The sequence below is a fragment of the Panthera onca genome, chromosome C1, assembly GCF_046562875.1.
Source record: "Panthera onca isolate mPanOnc1 chromosome C1, mPanOnc1 haplotype 2, whole genome shotgun sequence".
NCBI classification, from domain to species: Eukaryota; Metazoa; Chordata; class Mammalia; order Carnivora; family Felidae; genus Panthera; species Panthera onca.
This window is the reverse complement of record NC_138346.1, coordinates 146,197,466-146,217,724: the sequence shown is the minus strand read 5'-3', so window position 1 is coordinate 146,217,724 and position 20,259 is coordinate 146,197,466. Positions and strand designations below refer to the sequence as shown.

The 20,259-nt window shown below is 38.8% G+C and overlaps 1 protein-coding gene across 1 annotated transcript; it reads right to left on the bottom strand.

Annotated features, from left to right (window-relative positions):
* Nucleotides 1-977: 977 nt before the first annotated feature.
* LOC132672946 (guanylate-binding protein 7-like) lies at nt 978-19,396 on the bottom strand. Its single transcript, XM_060625319.3, has 11 exons — nt 19,185-19,396; nt 14,948-15,143; nt 12,768-12,895; nt 10,711-10,820; nt 10,330-10,523; nt 8,298-8,543; nt 6,738-7,018; nt 5,077-5,289; nt 4,013-4,115; nt 3,480-3,673; nt 978-2,606 (listed from the first exon to the last, which is right to left on the bottom strand). Exons 2-11 carry the CDS (start codon nt 15,135-15,137, stop codon nt 2,388-2,390), a joined length of 1,878 nt encoding a protein of 625 aa, XP_060481302.1. The 5' UTR covers nt 15,138-15,143; nt 19,185-19,396; the 3' UTR covers nt 978-2,387.
* Nucleotides 19,397-20,259: the final 863 nt, after the last annotated feature.

The following is a 20,259-nucleotide window of genomic DNA, read 5'->3' as shown; positions in this document are numbered from 1 at the left end:
TGGAACTGGGGTAAATTACCTTATTAATGTGATAACTTACTTTTAAATACTCCAGAATAAGCAGTGTGATGTATGTGTTTATATGCTAACTCCAATTTCTGCCCTTGGAGTGATTAGTGAGCATGTGAATTGCCCTGGTCTGTAATGATCATCTTAACAGCTGGTGATTTAACACAGGAAGCACTCTTTTCTGTGGCATAACGTTTGGCTAAATAATGAAGTCTGTAGAGTTTAAACTATGCGATGGATTAGGAGAAGGGAAAGGATCTGATACCCTTGTATGAATACGACATATCATATGGCAGGGCCAGTAGCTCATGTCAGCTGTGCCTTGAAACTGCTACATCTTTTATGTTTAGACCCCAGAGATCAGATAATGTAGTTAAAACATGGTAAATTGGAGTCCTTTTGGATGGCAGCTCATGTAATTATTCAATCAACATTTTTTGAACGCTGGGTGATTATATGGTGGGCCTGTTGGGAACTAAAGATAAGATGATGAAGAAGAGTGAGTACCTGAGATCAAGAGACAGTAGGAGAGACAGCGGTAAATAGGTCAGTTTCATTTTACAATTATATAAGAAGTGCTATGGTAGGAGTGACAAGGCACAATGGCAGCATAGAGAAGGGTCACCTCATCTAGTCTCAGGAAGTCAGGAAATAGGAGACCAGAAGGAGGAACAGAGGCTAACATATAAAGAATATCAAGCAGGGTTATTTAAATAAGTATATGTATTGTGCAAAAGCCCAGAGTCCAGATAAAACACATGAAGCTTGGAGAATCAGAAGAAATTCATTCTAGCCAGAGCAGAATTTACAGAATCTACAGAGACATGGAAAGGAATTCCATAAAAGTTGAATTGACCTCAAAGAAAAATTTCCTTTTCTTTTACCCATGTTATCAATTTGAATTGGAATTCAGAGGCTACTCCAGAAGACTTCCTAAGTGAATTTGTATCTAAAAAGAAACGAGGGGCTGGATTTTTCAGGCTTTATTGAAAAGTCCTAATGAAAACAAGATTTGGGAGCATCTCTGTGTCTTTCTAGTTCCTTGCTCTACTGAGCAGACTCTTCCTGCTTCTCCATATTTTTACAACCTAGTCTTCTGTCAAATGTGTTCTTCCTTGCAAATCATAGAGGTGAAACGGGTAGCTGACAGTTTTACTTTACATAGCTCTTATTATCAGCAGAATTGACCAACTATATTTTCTACTTACCGTTCTGCACATTTTTAATGGGGTTGTTTATCTTTTCTCACTGATTTATAAGGGCTCCTATAGCTTCATGAAATATACTCGTTGTGATAGAAGTTGTTAATTTATATTCATATTGGTATTTGTCTTCTTGCCTTGCTTTTTCTTTTCTATGAATAATTTCATTATTTTTATGTAGTTGAATATATTAATCTTTTCTTTTTAATCATCATATTCACACTGAAAAAGGACTTTTCTACCACAAAACTACTTTTTAATCTTTTACAATTTAATTTTCATTTAAAAATCTTTGATACATCTGAAATTTGCTTTGGTATGAAGTGAAAGGAAGACTTGAAATTTTTTTTTCCAGATGGGTATGTAGAGTCCAAATTACACTTACAGAATATTCCTTATCCCTTCACCAATGTGAAGTGCCAAACTTATTGTATAATAAATTTCTATCTGAATTTTTACTGATGTCCAAACTTTCAACACTATTTTACTGATGTTTAAATATTCAGGTGCCAGCACCATTGTGCTATTCATTCAATATTCATTGTGCTACTTGTTGGGATGTTTTAACATACAGTTAGAGATAACTGCCTCTCATTATTTTTCTCTTTATAGAATTGCATTGGATATTTTTGCTTACAGTTTTTCAATGTATACTGTAAAACAAATTTGTCTACTTTCAAAACATTTTTGAAATATTTGTTGGAATCATGTACATATATGTGTACATGTACATACATACATATACACATATGTATACATATATGTATATGTGTACAGACACACACATACACCATATATGTCTTATTTACTTTGGTTCATTTTATAAATTTTTGTGTTCTTCAGTAACACTTAAAGTATATCTCTATGTAAATTTTACAAATGTCTTTATAATCTTATTCAGAATTATTTTGTTACAATGGCATTGAAAATTTAGCCTTTTCTTCCATTGTATTTTTCAACTTGGTTCCCATTTCACTAAATTATTTCATTCAGTCAAAATTAAGTTTATCTTGTATATGCCATGAGCTGATGTTTTTTGCAATCACTTTTTATTTTTAAACTTTTGTTGTATGAAAGTGGCATGACACATGTATTTCAAAAATAAACACAGTATTACACTACTAAAACAAAAGAAGCCTCATTTTATTGTATCCTTAACAAGACATCTAAGCTTATTTAATTGTTTTCATTGAGAATTTTCCTCCCTTGACGGACTAGCCTAAAAATTTCAGGTAGTGCCACAATTAATACGTTCCCAGCCACATCAATCGCCTTTGAAATCAATAACGGATCAGTTTTTTTGTTTCTTTCAATCTCTTTTTGTAGTCGATTTATCTCCTTATTCAACTCCTCGGATTTCTTTCCAAATCTTTCATTAAGCAATTCTTCTTGGACCTATAAAATGAAAAGAGTCCACTTGTGAAAATCACCATTATTAGGATTCAGCCAGCAGCAAACGTAGGTGTCTATTTTTCTGCCACTTTAGACTGCTGTTTGGAGGATATCCAATGTGTCCATACATTTTGACCTGGATAATGAGAGTATCCATGGTTTATAACATCCTAAGATGTCCTCAGCATCATCTCTCTGGGGGTGGGTAGGTGTTGGGCCTAGATCAGACATGAGAACTTTCCCCATAACGCATTCTAGCCCAAACAATGCTCTTTGGGTAGGAATACAGTTTTAATTCTAATTAATTCTCAGTTCTATTTGAGGTTGCATGGCCACAATCATCTAATAAAACATGGTAACTACTGACTCTGTACAGAATATTGCTTATCAAGCTGCAGGTTGGACCAAGGAAAGATTTTCCTCTATGTTTTATAATAATCCCAGGATATTCAGACAGATCTGGAAAAAAATGCAGCAAGTTTTGGAGCCTTTTCATTTCATATCAGACCTAATTGGATACTTTCAATACAAAAAAAAATCTATTTCTGATCTCTCTGATGGTTGTATCAAGAATCCTAAGGACTATAGGACCAGAAGACAAAGACCCTACTCAATTGGGGTTCACAAGACCATTCCATAACCACTCCAAATAGCAAACCATTCCTCAAGGGGTGTTATTTGTATACTCGAAAGTCTAGCACTATGGAAGGGGCAGATGTATTATGGCTTTAAGGGTTACAGCAGGATCCACATGGACTGAGGCAGTTAGTAAATCACATGCCATTTGTGTTTCACTCTTGGATCATGACTTTGCTTAAAATTTTGTCCTTCTCTTCCTGAGGAGTGAGGATCTGCCCAAATCCAGGCCAGACTTACCTTCAGATAATGTTTCAACATCCTTTCCAGCATTTCCTGAACGTTTTCTTTTTCCTTCTTTATCTTCTCTTCCAGCTGGCTTAGGTTTTCCTTGAGGCTCCTCTCTTGAGCCTCCATTTTTTGCTGTTGTTCATTTTCTTTCTGTTTTAGCTGCTCCTGTTCCTTCTCAGAGGCCTCCCTTTTGGCCTGCTCCACTGCCCCATGAAAGTTTTTAAAGGGAATAAAATAACAGGTCAGGTCTGACCCTCCTGAGCTTAGAGACTAAACTGACTTTGCAAAGGTGACTGGGAAATGTGTAATTTCACCAGATGGCCACACCATTGACAGGTTTCTCACTTTGAAGTTAGAGACTCTGCCTGGCTGGCTGATGTACAACTACCACTTGTCTTGTTATTTTCAGAATTGATTGAACAGAGCATGTTTTCTGTGGTAGAAGAGGAAACTCCTTGTTGCAAGAAGGTCTTTGGTCAGATCTGTCAGTGGGCACTGCAGGAATCTACCCATCCCGCTGTGAGTTGAGCCCTCCCCTGTACCTGCTTTGGCCATGTCCCCAGCACTGAGGGCTTTGTCTAAATGCATGATGGATTCCTCTACTGCTGCCTGTGACTGTAGGAAGTTCTGGAGGATCTCATTTGCCTGAGGAACCAACCAACAAGGAGCAAATACATGTCAGGCAACAAAGATCTTGTCTCTGGTTGCAGAAATAATTGTTCAACAAAACCTCAAATGTGGCCCAGTAAATTGTGTATCCCTGAGTGATTCCCTTCCTTCTATGTCCACAGCATAAATTCTAATCTATTGATGAGAATGGAAAAACTCCATCATAGTCTTCTTAGTTCTTGAGACCCTTTTTTAACTGATGCCCACCCCCAAGCCCCACCATGGGTTACAGCCAACCAGACTCCTGATTCTACAAACATATTAAAACTTTGTTCATATGTATTTGGACATTCTTTTCTTCTTCCTGGAAGCTCTTCTAGCTTTTCTTAATAAAGCTAACATCTATGAATACTTCATCTTAAACTTCTAGGAGCAACCTTCTGTAATGTTTCCTAAGCTGCCATCTGAGCTTTGAATGGCCACCAAGATACTGATTTGCCCTACCAGCTCTACCACTTACTGTGGCATGGGCTTAGGCAATTTATTAACTTCTCTGTGCATCACATTTCTCAAGTGTATAATGTAGATGGTAGTATACTTAATTCACAATATTACTCTGATGATTAAATTAATAACCCAACAAAAGCACCTAAAGACCATGTGTGGTAGAGAGAGTCAGTGTTCAATGTGTTAACCATTATTATCATCATTACCATTATCATTAGTCTATTAGCATACCAGTATAACCTTTATCATACCCTATCCTGTTCACTATTTGTATCTCTGGTAAAATCAGCATCTTGGGAGCAAAGTTGTGTCTCTAATATTTGTATTCCCCAGGGACTTAGCACAAATATTATCATATGCTCCATAGGGAATTATTGCCTTGCTCTTGTTTTTCCCCATAATTGGTACTAGGGTCTTAGATATTCAGAAGGTGCAACAAAGGCCACCTGACTCCACTCTACTGTTCAACCTCTTTCCCTTTATTCCTTACCTTAACTCCTTTCCTGTGCACCTCTTTATAACCAAGTTCAACATTTCTCTTTGCTTTTAAGTACAGATCATATCCTCCAGAAACAGAGAAAGTTCCTTTTGAAATGCTTTCCTTCAGAGGCTCTGAAAGCTGCTCCATTGCAGCCTGACAATATTTGAAAGATACATCTTCATTTTGCATCAAGAAACCATCCTTCTTTTTCTCTATGGTGTCCTGCCAGGGAAATGTAGAGAAATCCAATGGGAAGAAGCTGTTAGGAGGGAAAGTTCAACTGTCATCCTTTTAGAAAAAGCATCCTGATTACCTAAGAGTACAATGAAACATGGGACAGACCAGGAGTCAAGAGACTTTTAGCCCTAGTTCTGACCAGTTCTCTGTGTGACCTGTGGAAAGTCCCTTTACTTCCCTGGGGTTGGAAGACATGAACTCCATGGTTCCTTCTGCTGTAGTATGATTAACAGTGACCCAATCATCAACAATGAGCAATAGGAAGTTGAATTGTGGCTAGAAGTAGAGTTTCCTCAGAGAGTTTGGGTTGTTATGGATGAAAATGTACATCCCCCTGCCCCCCAAACAATCATCTGGTAATGACTAAAGTGTATTCTGAGCAGACTTTGGAACTCTCCATGAATTCTTTTAACAAGAATTTGAGTGTGTAAAGAGGAAAAAATAAACATTTCCCCTGCTCTTGAAAATTACAATACAGCTGACTTTCTGGCATTTTCTCAATACGAACAAAGAGATTTTTTTCACTGTAGGGTGGTCATAGACTGAAAGACAAACTTCCAGAAAGATGCCAATGGTAATTAATTGTCCCCAGGAATTAAACTCTCCTCCAAGATTTCCTTCTTCTGATGTATACCCCTTGCATGGTCCTGGAGCCTATGAATTTGCTGAATTTTATTCCAGTGGTTAGATATTACATGGTACAAGTTAATTTTAAGAAATGGAGATTACTAGAGGGTAGGATTGGAGAAAGCTTAGATAAGACCATATATTCTTTTAAAGCAGAGAGTTCTCCCAAGCTCTTGGTAGAAGAGGAAGTCAAAAAAACTAAAATATGAAAAGAATTTTATGTGTCATTTTTGTCCTGAAGATGAAAGGAGAACATGGAGATGTACAAAAAATGCTTCTAGGAGCTGGAGGCACCCCCTGTCTGAAAGCCAACAAAAAAGGGAACATGAATCCTACAACCAAAAGGAAGGGGATTCAGTCAGCAGCCTGAAGGAACTTGGAGCCACTCCAGAGCCTGCAGCTGAGAACTCATTTTGGCCAACATCTTGTTTTTAGTCTGTGACACTCTGAGCAGAGGATGGCGCCATCTTATGCCTATGTTCTGACCTACAGAATGGTAAGCTTATGCATGTATATTATATATGTATTATATATATTATATATGAATAATATATATATACAAATATATATTTATTATTACAGTGTGCTAAATTAATGGTAATTTTCAAATGTAGCAATAGAAAATTAATAGAATGCCCATCTTTTAGTAAAAAGGTGACTAGTAACCCTGTAGTGCCCTGTCACTCACAAGAACCCAGGTTCCATCCACCATGAGAGGTAGAAGAGCTGCGGAGTCAAAAAAATGTACTGTAAGCATTCATCCAGAAGGGTAGGAATTAGGAAGGATAAATGCTAAGACACACTACCACAAGCTTTTTCTGGAAAGACCGCTTGTCATCCTTAAAGGAATGCTCCATGAAGACTGCAATGGCTTCCCTCTCGCAGTCTGTATGCACATCCAGCAGCTCCTGGAGCGTGTCTGTGGGGAAGCTCACTCGTTGGGCCATCTGCTCGCTGTAGTGGTCGGCTGCCTTCTGCACGGCCACTGAGTTCTCACGCTGGGCAAGAGCTGTCACCACGTTCTCCAAGCAAGGAACTTCTCCCGTCTTGATGGCATCCACATAGGCTTTCAACAGAGTCCCCAGCCCTGAATAAGGCAGGAAATTTGAGGATAAATAGCGAGGTCTTAATCATTGGCTTCCAGTTTTTATGGAGCATCATCCTGAGATCACAAAAACCCCACCTTATTTAGAAACAAACTTTATTTTCTTCTTTGGGAATCTATTTCTTTCTAACAACATTGTTTTCCTATTCTTTCTTTTATTGTTCTCCATTTCTTCATATTATAATTTAAATGATCAATTACAGGAGCGCCTGTGTGGCTCAGTCATTTGAGCATCCAATTTTGGCTGAGGACATGATCTTGTAGCTCATGGGTTCAAGCTCTGGGCAGGGTTCTGTGCTGACAGCTTGGAGCCTGGAGCCTGCTTCGGATTCTGTATCTCCATCTCTCTCTGCCCCTTCCCCGCTCGCGCTCTGTCTCTCTCTCTCTCTCTCTCTCTCTCTCAAAAATAAACATTAAAACAATTTGTTTAATAATTGATTAATTGCAATTAATATGCTCATGGGTCACTGGAAAAATAGTTTCCCATTCAATGAGAATAAAAAGGAATAGATTATACAGGTGAAGTAGTATACACAAACAAGACCAGCTACATAATTTGTGTGGCCCAGGACAAAATGAAAATGTGGGCTCCTAGTTGAAAATGATCAAGAATTCAAAACACGGATAGATGGGTGCCTGGGTGGCTCAGCTGGTGAAGCAATCGACTCTTGATTTCCACTCAGATCATGATCTCATGGTTTGAGTTGAAGCCCCAGATCAAACTCTGTGCTGACAGCTTAGAATTCTCTCTCCCAAAATAAATAAGGAAACTTAAAACAAAACACACAGAGAGTATTGGCTCATCTCTGCACAAGGTATTACCGGACTGTATAAGTCACATGACCATGAAGCCGGCCCTGCATATAAGACTATACATAATTTTCTTTGTCAATGGGCTTGCCGGAACTTATAGCTTCCTATTCATGATCTGACTCATGTAAGTTTACAAAATATCTACTATATCCTTAAAGACCAGAAGATATCCCATAGGATTTCTCAATCTGCAGATGTCCTCTCTTTAACTCTGTCTTGCCTTTTTATAATTAGTGAATTAGGGTTTTGAGATATATTAAGTCTCAGCAAACCCTCACATAGGGAGACTAATTAAGAAACATGTATGGATACCTTTTCATGGCATGAATATCTGCTTCCCCATCATTCCACACAGATGTCAACAAAATTACTGCCAAACTCAGAGTATACTCAAAGCTCCACCACACACACTGATACAGAGACATGCTGTGGGACAAAGGTGACTCACGGTTCCCAGTGACAATGATTCCCTCTCGTAGGGTCTTGGTCTTTGTATGAGTGAAAATATAGGTGCAGAATTTGTTTGATTGCTCCCGGAAACTACTGTCCAGCTGGTCTTCTGGCACGTTCTCAATATGGGCTAAGAGATTTTTGTCATTTGTAGGCCGGTCAAAGATGAAGCACTTCCGTTTTGGAAAGAACTGTCTGATACACTCTCTGGGAATGTTGGAATTTTGGATTTTGGGATTTGTGCCTGCAAAGGTGGAAAAAAGGTGATCACTGAAAGGCAGCCTTCAGGTAGAGGAGTGAAGACTTCATTTCCAGGAATGTTCCCATCATTGCAGCTCCTGTGCCTGTAAATCTCCTTTCATCCAATCATTTCTAACCAACCTGGGCCATCACCACAGGTATGGAAAATCCATTTCTGCATGGAGCAGAGTCAAGAAAATACTATGGGAGAAGAAAGAAAGGCATGAGGCTCAACTGAACAAACTTATAATTGGTTTCCTTAGCATTGGTATGGAGTTTAGTGGTTTAAGTATTTATAAAATGTTTATCAAATGACTGATGAATGAACAAAAGTAGTGAAAATTCCTAAAATAAAGTAATGCCAGAAAGAAGAGTAAGACATTGTTTGTGAAAATAACAGGAGATGGACAAATAATACCAAGGGAAGAAAAAAATTTCTAAAATTCAGAGTAAAAAAAAATCACACTAAAAAAATATGTTTGGAGCTCTTTTAGTGGAAGTGTCCACGTGGTAAGGTTAACCTGCAGGTAATTTGGAGGTCTTAACACTATCTATATCAGGCTAGATCTGACTTGGAAGTACTTCATAGAATGATTTTGGGGGATATATAAGATGTTCAATAAAATTTTTTGGAAAAATGAATACATGAATGATTAAATAAAAACTTGTATTATTTCCAGGTGCCATCAATTATTCATTCTGCTAAAATAAAGTAAAAATAAAATGCAAGTAAAATTAACATGTAGTGAATTAATGATATTAAAATGGTAACATAATGTACAAGACCGTAAGAAAGAAGAAAGTGAAATCATGTGACAGATAGATGTGGATCTGAAAGTCTTACTAGAAGGACATCTTTTTTTTTTTTTTTTCTGGACTCTTAATGTGTAAATATCCTTTCTCTGAAATTTGTAACTGTCCAGGCACTAGTAAAGTATTCATAGAATATTTCATAGAAACATGAAATATATTTTTAAAATACGGTCATTTAAATATGGTATATACATAGTAGAATACTATTTGGTCTCAGAGAGGAAGAAATTCTAACACCTGCTACAGCATGAATGAATCTTGAGGACATTATGGTTACTGAAATAAGCCAGTCACAAAAAGATAAGTAGTGTATGATTCCATTTCTATGAGGTACCTAGATGGAGACAGAGAGTAGAATGGTGGTTGCCAAGGGCTGTGGGTAGGGGGTATCAGGGAGTTAGTGTTTAGCAGGTACAACTTTGGATGGGGAATATAAAAAGTTTTCGGAGTTGGTGGGTGGTGATGCTTGTACAACAATGTGAATGCATTTATTGCCACAGAAGTATAAGCTCAAAAATGGTTAAGATGGTAAATTTTATGTTTTGTATATTTTTCCATAACAAACAATTTATGTCCGTTTATTTCTTGTGATTCAATGTTCACCAACTTCTAATCTGATGAGCTATTTTTGTCAGTATGAAACAAGAGGAGCACATAAAAGGAACACGAGTATGTGGGCCTTAGGAAGCTGCAGCACTGTAACCTAGAAAAATGTCTCACAACACCCATTTGGTCTAAAATCATTTGGTTCCACAGTGGTCCTTAAATTTCCTCAGCGAGCTTACTCCAGCAGCTGGAGTGTTGCAGCTAATAACCTATGAAAAACAATCACCACACATCATTCACCAATCACCCCTCACTAATAGACTATATCTCGAACCAAGGGCAAACAAAATTTGATTTCAAGTCCTGAAGGACAGGGCTTAGTTGCTCCCACTCCCTCTGGAACCTCCATCACCCATGCCATGCTCTGAGACCTGGAATTAGCTTCAAGGCATCCTCCAGGTACTCATCTTCAGTGATTGAAGATTCATCTATCTTCAACTCCAGAGTGAAATCCCGGACAGTCCAAACAAAGTCTGGAAAGAAACTCACAAATTCGGTGGAGTCCTCTACTTCATCAGGTGTTGAGGATTTTGCCCTGATGAGCTGCGTTAGTTCAGCCACATAGCTGAGAATTCAGCTAAGGAAGGAGAAATGATTTATACCACAATTTCCAGGTCTTATAAAAACAAATTTTATAAACATTAACTTATTTCCCATGTCCCTTCTCCTCAACCAGACAATTAAGATGACAGTCTCGGTTGCCATTCCTGTAAACTCAATAAAACGTGGTGGTTTGGTCCCTGGAAGGATACTGCAGCTGCTCCAGGGCCTGGTGGTTGATGGTGCCTATGCTGTTATAGATCAAGGTGCTGCTCAGAAGCACAGTCAGGGCAAAGATCCATGAGTCATTCTTAGGGTTGACCTGGAAAGCACATTAGAGCAAAAGACTAAAGAGTCTCCCCTTCATTTACTTGTTAACATTTCCATTCATTAACACAGTGACTAGAACACAGTAGATATATGCCAATAAGCAGGAAATTATTCCTACAGCAAACTTTATGCATCATGGACAACATTAAAAACACAATGTCATTCAGTTAAATTCAACAACTATTCATCGGTTGTCTTCTAAATGTCAGGCAATACATTTGGTTGGGTGGACACAACCACCCATATGATAGTCGTTGCCCTCAAGAAGTTGACTTTCTGGGTTGGTCAACCAATGAGTAAACATACAACCAAGAAACATTAACCAAGTTAATGATCTCTGCCAGGAGTAGAACCAGAAGCCTAAAATGTAAAAGGAAAAGGGGTAAAAACCAAAAACGTAAAAAAGAAAAGTGCCCTGCGAATTCTGAGCAAAAGATTACATCTGACTGAAATGATGGCAGTGGGTAAAAAAAAATAGGTGGGTTTTAAAGAAATGATGCAGTGTGGATTTGTGGAAATGAAAAGATCATGGGAGGACCAACACAAGCCAAGACGGAATTAAAAAGCACAATCATATAAATGTATTATAGAATTACTCCATTTGGCTGAAGCAATGTATAAATGTGTGAGAGTAGATGACAAGACTGGGAAGGAGATTCAAGACAAGATGGGAGGGGCATTGAAGGCCAGGAAAACAGAATTAGACACTACCTAAATCTAAATTTAGTGAGTTGTTCTCTATTGCCACCAGTTATTAATAATATGGTATGTTTGGGTCCCTTAAACAAGTGTAATTAGATAAAAAGAAACAAGTTTTGGCCAAAATATAATATATTTCACCATCAAGAGTCCCTCTTCATTTTTTGGGTGGGGGGTGGTAATTAGAGTAGATCTAACTCACTAGGAATTAAGTTGCAGGGCCCTTGAATGATAAGTAACAAGTTGGTACTTTTGTTCTTTTTTCTTAGTTTGAGAAGTTGCTGGTACATTCAAAGAAGGGATAAACTTGTTAAAATCCAAACATATGGTGAGATGAATTCATGAGGCCTGATAGGTTTTGTTTTAGTTTCTCTTCTGTTTTATTTTACACTTTATTTTATACTGAGGACTTTAAAACTTAAAGTTTTAAAACATTAAAAAATTTTAATTCAGAATTTCTAAGTCTCTCCTTTATTTTTTGAGGGGCAGTATCAGAATCAACCCATCTTCTGCTGCTACAATGTAGACTCAGACTTATATGAAGTAAGGAGAAACTACTGATTGTGCCTAATACTGTGAAGACAACACGCCTACAAGTATCCTGTTTACAATATTTTCTATTGGTCAAGATCATGCTTTTTAGAAGTCAGTGAAGAAACTTAGACTAAAATCATTATGGATGTTCTTGGAACAGCCAAAGCTTTTATGGAGTTTATTTAAATATATTACTTTGTTCAAACCTATTTTTGAGGCTACTATATTCAAACTCACCAATCCATACAATTTAACTGGTAGTCCCATTGACCTGATGGGTTACACTTCAGTCAGCGTTCGTGTTATTTCACCAGGAAAGTTGAAATCTAATCCCTACCCACTACGAGGTTACATCCATGGCACCTTGTACTGATTGTACTAAGTACTTGAGGTCTCCCCGCTAACCTCTGGGTCTTTACTTTCTTCCCTGCTGTGTCTGTAGTACTTAGCAGAGAGGCCTGGATGTAGCTACTCAAAAGTGTTTATTAAATTGTGTCATTAACCCTGGTGTTAAAAGTAAGATGAATATCTTAACTCAAAATATCAAAATATTTGTGCTCTCAAGGAAAAAAGTTCAAGATAAGAGAATTTAACCTCATTATCTATAATTTGCACTTGCTATTTGTAGGAAGAGGCCACAGAAGTGGAATTGAGGTAGTGAATTAATAGGCAAGAGCAAGGAAGTTTATTCAACTTTCTTCCTTACCTTTTTCACATCCCCCAGGCCCTCAGTGTCTAGAAGGACAAGGATATGGTTCTTCTTGGAGGAGTGGGGCACACACCACATCCAGATGCCCTTGGTTTCAGATCTCACTGTGGCGTTCATGCGGAAACCTGTGAGGGAGGAGTTAACAACATACAGGGACAGTAGATAGTCCAGGTTCCCCAGGAGCTACAGTGGTGAAACTTATAAATGTCTTCCATTTCAGGGTCCATCAGGGAAAGGAGTTTCTTCCATTTCAGCGACAATCTACTGTTTACAGACATTAAGGATTTTCTGAGGAAACACTTTGGGCCCCCTATTCATCTTGTACCTGTATAGGCTCAAATAGGTCATAGGACAGATTAATGTAAACTCTACTAACCTGTGTAGTTTTAGCTGACCCTTAAAAGGAAAAAAAACTTTATTGCACTGAAAAAAATAAGAAATACAAGCAGCAAATAAATATATGAAAAGGTTCTCAAACTGATTCATAGTGAGACATAGACTATGTGACTATATAGTCACAAGGTTAGCAAAAGCCAAAATGTCTAACATTACGAAATGGTGATAAGGATGTGGGAAAATCTCAGTGACTGCTAACAGTCATGTAAATTGTACATAAAAGTTAAAAAGCTGTTTGATACTGTCCAGAATGGCTGAAAACACAGATACCCTGTCACCCTGTGAGTCCAATTCTGGGTATAATCAGCAGGGGAAGGTTGAGTAAGTGTGTACTGGAATTTAAATACAAAACCATTTATGATAGTTGAATTCATAAACAAGAAAATCTGGGACCAATCTCCACATTCATTAATAATAAATGGAGAAACAAATTCTGATATCTTCATACGATTGTACACTATGCAGCAGTTAGAAATAAATTACAAATACATACAAGAAAAACAACACACAAAAGAATACACATGGTACAATTTCATTTATATAAACTTTAAAAGCAGACCAAATTAAACTTTTTTGAAATGCATAGACTATAAAACCATTTCTTTCTTTCTTTCCTTTTTTTTTTTTAGAGAGAGAGCGCGCGCACACACGAACAGGATAGAGGGGCAGAGAGAGAGAGAGAGAGAGAGAGAGAGAGAGAGAGAGGGTTCAGCACACAGCCTGACGCAGTGCTCTATCTCATGACCTTGGTATCACGACCTGAGCCCAAATCAGTAGTTGGACAGTCAACTGACCAAGCCACCCAGGTGCCCCTGAAACCATCTTTAAAAAGCAAAGAAGTGCCATCAAAATTAAAAATACTGGTGAGCACAGATAAGAGTGTGAGAGGGTGTGATTTGGGCTTTGAATGTTGGTAATATTAAATTTCTTTACCTGATCAGGTGACCATCTTACATTTAATAACTTTATAGTACATGTATGTTTTACAAACTTTTCTGGGCATATTACAGTTTTCACGTTAGAAAACACTGAATACAGAAAGAGAGCACAATTTATCAAACTTTTGTTATGAAATGGAAGAAAAAATTTAATCTTAGCTCCCTTGAGATTTGGGAATAACAGGTTCTTCCTTCCTCCCTCCCTCCTTCATTCCTTCCTTCCTCTTTTTTTCTATCTCTTTTATTTTTAAAAAAAATTTTTTTAAAACAATTTAACGTTTTTTTATTTTTATTTTTGAGACAGGGAGAGACAGAGCATGAACAGGGGAGGGTCAGAGAGAGGGAGACACAGAATCTGAAACAGGCTCCAGGCTCTGAGCTGTCAGCACAGAGCCTGATGCGGGGCTTGAACTCACGGACCGCGAGATCATGACCTGAGCCGAAGTCGGCCGCTCAACTGACTGAGCCACCCAGGCGCCCCTTTTTCTATCTCTTTTAAAAAGAAGACACAATAAACTAAAATTTTATGCTGCTGGGAATGGCCCTGTAATTTGGGCAAAAGTGACACAAAAGAAAGAAAGGGAATCACGACAGGAGCTGAGCTGATGAGAGTGGATGGGTTCCAGAGAACAAGCAGGGTTGGAGACTCTTCTTTTTTACTAGATACAAGAGTAAGATTTTGTGGATAGATAGGGTTAGGTTGTAAATTTGATGGTGAGAATTAGAATTTTTCTTCAGTGGGAGGGGTTAGGCTCTTTCTTGAGACGACACTAGAGGACGCCTGAACAGCCTGTTATATTGATGGTTCCAAGCAAATGGCCCTGGTCCCAGGACAACACTCACCATGGTTCTGTCCTGCCAGGCGGTTCATCAGGTAGGATTTTCCTGTCCGAGACAGCCCTGCGATGCCCACCACCACCACAGGCTGAGATATCTTGTCAAGAATCTCTAGTGCTTCTGGATTCACCACCAGCTCCTCTTCCTTGTTTTTTATCAGGCAAATGGGGGCTTCCATGGTGAGTTCAGATGCCATGGTAACCTGTAATCCAGAAGAACTGTTCAATATAACACAAGATCCTGAAGATCACCTCTAAATCACCTCTATTCAGAGGTGATCTAGATCACCTCTAAAAACACAAGATCACCTCTAAAAATTTTTTTTTGTTTAACATTTACTTATTTTTGAGACAGAGAGAGACAGAACATGAACGAGGGAGGGTCAGAGAGACAGAGACACACAGATTCTGAAACAGGCTCCAAGCTGTCAGCACAGCGCCCACCATGGGGCTTGAACTCACGGACCACGAGATCATGACCTGAGCCGAAGTGGGATGCTAAACTGACTGAGCCACCCAGGCACCCCGTGAAGTCACCTCTAATGGTTGTACAAATTACACACATATCAGCTTTCTGCTTATGGAATATAGACATCATTCCTAAGGGAAAAGTGTGTACCCTAGTTAGTGCCTTAAGGCTTGGTACAGAAAACCTGTATCTATTATCTTAATTGTTCTTAAAGCGAATCCTAAAATAATCATATCCAAGAGATGCATAAAATGAACAGAATGAAGAAAGCAAAGGACTGATGATAGAGTCCTGAGAAAACCAACATTTTGGGGGTAAGGCAGAATGAGACACGAAGGAAATGAGAAGAGTGGTCATAGAGTTTCTAAGAATTCCAGGACAATATAGTGGCTCATCAATTCTGCAAATATTTATTGAGTATCTACTGTATGCTGCACTGTTCTAGGTGCTCAGTATCCAGAAATGAACAAAATGGATAAGATTCTTGCCTCGTGGAGCTCCAGTCTAGTAGGGGCAGTCAGGTAATTAACAAAACAAATGAGAAAAGATCTACATGTGTTAGATGATGGTAAGTAGTCTGGAGAAGAGTAAGCAGGAGATGAAATACACGGCAATAGATAGGGTTATTGGGGGTTGAATTATACACAAAATATTCTGAGAAAGAGAAAATGAAGGTGAACAGTGCCCGTGATAAGGATAGATTTAGTGAAAGGAAGAGGACAGGAGGTAGATTGGTTGGGGGAGTGAGCGTAGAAGAAGGGAAAAGAAATAATGCAGCTTGTCTCAATATCCAAAACCTTTATACACAGTGCTTAAAGAAATATATGGGTCCAGGGGTTCCTGGGTGGCTCTGTTGGTGATAAGCGTCAGACTCTTAGGACTTATGAGATCGAGCCCTATGTTGGGCTCTGAGCTGACAGTGAGAAGCCTGCTTGGGATTCTCAATCTCTCTCTCTGTCCCTCTCCTGCTCATTCTCGAAAGAAAGAAAGCAAGCAAGCAAGAAAGAAAGAAAGAAAGAAAGAAAGAAAGAAAGAAAGAAAGATTAAAAAAAGAAATATATGGGGCCAGGATTCATTCATGTACTGAAAAACACTTCTCGTTTATAAGTTTACAGCAAAGAGAGCCAGTTGTGAGGATGTTTGAGGATCTTCCCGGATCTGACAGAGCTCCACATCTGAGCTAGACTCTGCTTTGATTGTTGTCATCTAAATGAATGGAACATTTCATCATACCAAAAGATAGAGACCATCCAAAGAACATTTACTGTGCCTTTATTCTAAGATAACGCTAAGCAACATTCACATGTCTCCACACTGGTTCCAGTCCTCTGCCTAAGGTGGGGTTACTTGAATAGTCATTTAGGCAGTACAGGACCCAAAGTGGTAGGAGGTCTCATGCAAAAAGGTGCCCCTACAAGGGCATGCCCTCAAGTAAAGTAAATGCTCATTGGGCACAATTGGACACCTCCTTCAGGAGACAGAAGTGAGCTCACCACTCCTGTATCATTATAGGTGAGTCTGGATAATATGATCCAGTATAGTTTGGGACAGGTGGTAACACGCAATTACAACTTTCTTAGCTAATTCGAGATATTAATTGAAATAGCAGTCTGCAACTAAGGATAATTTCTGGATAAAGAATGCATCCTTACATAACTTTTCAATATTATATTTACTCTCCACATTTGGGGGGAATAGAAAATATTGTCCATTTGTTTCTTATGAGAAACAAAAATGATTAATTACATGGCAGATATCCATGAATTTTCGGGCCCATAAAAGGGATTTGTCAAAGGTGTTGATGACAGAGGGGGAGATGTAGAGTAGAAGTAAAATTAGACCAAGAGCAAGGAGATAAAGATTGAGACAGACAGACAGACAGACAGACAAAGAGAGATTGTTTGAAGATCCTGGAAAGAAATGGATGACTGATAAGTTAAAGAGAGACAGCATCATACTGTTTGTTTGGGGCTTAACTGCCTGGGCTCAAACACTGGATTCATACTTTCCAAGCTGAGTGATTACTGGAAAGATATCTCTCTGTCTCCTTTTTTTTCATCTGTGAAATGGGAATTCTTATAATAACTAAATTGTAGGGCCACTAGAATAAAAAGTATCCCAGATTGCATACATATGAACCACTTAAAATTATATTTGATACGTAATAATGCTATGTAAGTATTGCTTAAAAAATAAGTATTGAAGGAGGCAGGAAGGGTGAAATTCCAAAAGAAGGCAAAGAATTGGTTTGGGTAGAAATGGTGACAACTCCTTCCCACAAGTTAAAGTTGGTATGAAGGAAGGAAGGATTATCACAAACAAACTATCCCATGAGAAGTATGAGCTGGCAGAATCAGACCCCACAGGAACCACAGCCAAGGAGGGCACTGTGGAGAGTGTTAGGCAGGGGCAACCCAGAGACACCTGGGATGTCACAGTACAGATTCTGGAGGGAGACTGCTATGAATTAACATCTAGAGCTCTAGTCATCTATTGCCTGGACACCTTGAAAAAGGAACTCGCCTCGGTAAATTACAACTTTCTTATCAGTGTTATGGGTAAAACGGTAATTCCTGGTTAATTCATTACTGTCTGGACCAATGACAAAACCTCTCAATACATTAAATTTTCCACAATTAATGTACTGTTTCAATAATGAGCCTGTGAAGCCACAGAATAGTGAGACAAGTTCTGTGTCAATAGGATTCTGTAAACTGGAAATTACCAAGGAGTAAGAGGGTAACTATAATATTTTTTGGTAAAAAATTCACCCTGATTCTCATGAGACTTCTATGGTTGTTCAAGGAGAAATTAGAAGTAAAACATGAGCCTTTGTAATGCCGTGTTAGGAGGAAATGTGGAGTTCTCATGGTTAATGTTATGAAAAGCTTTGGGAAAGAGATGATCTTACAAAGTGATTTTCTTTTAAAAAATGTTTAATGCAAAGCAGGACTGTGGAAGCAAGGCAAGAAGCTTTTCTCTCCAAAATAAAAAGTAGAATGAGATAGCTGTATTATATACTGATAAATGATCATTATTTTCCAAAGTTACTGACTGTAAGAGTTATCTAGAGTGATGGTTAAAAATGCTTCAAACCTGTATTTTTAATAAATACTGCAGGTTATTATTTGTGTGGATGGTGCGTTTAGAAACAGTGCGTGATGAGCAAACCATATAGTTCGGTCATACGGTTATTTTTAACAGTTGATTAACAATCGATTAGGAAGAATGTTGAATTATTTCATGTAATATAGCTTTGTAGCAACTTCAGAATATTTAGTGTAATTAATGAAAGAACAACCAACAGTCCAAAATTTAGATTTACACGGTCCCTAAGGTATGGATCATCTTTTCTCTCTGTTTTCCCAATGCCCAGCAGGGGCGCAGGCAGGACCTGTCTGAAAAAGGGCGTTGGGAAGGGAGTGGGCGAGTCTACGCCGCACCTCTGTGACTGGGTCGGGGTTTGGTCCCTCAGTCTAAGAAAGGACTTCAATCCCCCTTTCTAAAGATGCAGTCGGATGCAGTCCTTCCATGCAGGGCTTTTGGTGCAAACCCGGGTGGGTGCCAGAAGAGGGGCAGCGCATCCCGGGGACACGGTGCAGGCGCTGTCGCTTTTCAGGCAGAGCAAACCATCCCAAGGGCCACACACCGCGGAGCACCCTCGCCGTTCTTATGCTGTCTTTGCCGCCTGCCCGCGTGGGGTCTGCGCTTGGGAATTTGTTGTTGTTAGTTAATGGATTTGTGCATGGAAGACCAGGTTTAGGAGCGAACTTACCTAGGGCGGGCGCTGCGGTCAGGGACAAGTTCTCAGCTGCCCTCGCCTATCCTTTCGCGCTCCTGCAGCGTCTGCCTTCTACGGATCTGGACCGTTCTCTTTAGAAGTGAAAAGCAAACCGGATATTACAGCCATTCTTTGCAGGTTCGGGATGAAGGAGACCTGAAATCGAAACGACATGCTTAGTCGTGTTTCAACTGCGGTGGATTTTCACTTTTAGCTAAGTCAGGACTCTGGAGTGTGTGAATGAGGCGAAGCAGGAAATCCTAGAAGTAGAAGCTTCCACACCGGTCCCTCCTGTACAGTTGGCTTGGGCTTCCCTGGTCCCCCAGTAAATACAGAGCAGTAGGAGCGAATGTGAGCGAAGTAACAGTAGGTTGTGAATATTTCAACAGCCGGTTTTCGCAGCGGTACTTTGTCAGGGAACAAGTTTTTGTTTGTCTGTTTTAAGTTTTTACTTGGTTATTTCTTATCCCACTGCTTTAAAAAAAGTCTTTTTGGTATTAACGTAAGTACTTTAAAAATAATAATAAAATATGTATGTGTACGTATAAAATTGGGGGATATGTACATGTAGTTTAGAAATAATTATAGTTCAGAAATAATCACTATTATTTTAAGTCATGTTTTTCCAATTTTTTTTCCCTAGGTGGATGCAGATTTTGGGAAACTGGAGCTTATATATTTGGGAGGGGGGGGGTCACTCAAATATCAGGAAAATTTCAGAAGCAGGTATTTATTTAAAACGAACAAAGAAATAAGAACAAAAAAAAAGTTAAATCTAACAAATGCTGCATTTCCCCCCCCCCCCCCCCCGTTTTCAGTGTTTCTTCTATTAGGGTACTCCCTGTCATATTTGAACTTTAGTATGAGCAAGAATTCTGGAACATAACAAAATGTTCCAAATTCTGGAACATAACAAAATGTTATTAACATAACAAAATATGTTAATTTAAGGCATTCCATAGTATGGAGCTACAGAACTGGACTGTGTAACAGATTACTCTGTTTTTACAGTGTGTTGCCTTCTGGATGAATATAGACAGGAGCTGTGCCATGGAATCTGTGCGCTTTG

Coding starts and splice junctions, on each gene's coding strand:
- LOC132672946 (XM_060625319.3), bottom strand. CDS start 15,137: ATGGCATCTGAACTCACCATGGAAGCCCCCATTTGCCTGATAAAAAAC. Junction 7,019..8,297: donor AATCATTGTCACTGGGAACC/GTGAGTCACCTT, acceptor TGCCTTATTCAG/GGCTGGGGACTCTGTTGAAA. Junction 5,290..6,737: donor CTTTCCAGAAAAAGCTTGTG/GTAGTGTGTCTT, acceptor TTTCCCTGGCAG/GACACCATAGAGAAAAAGAA.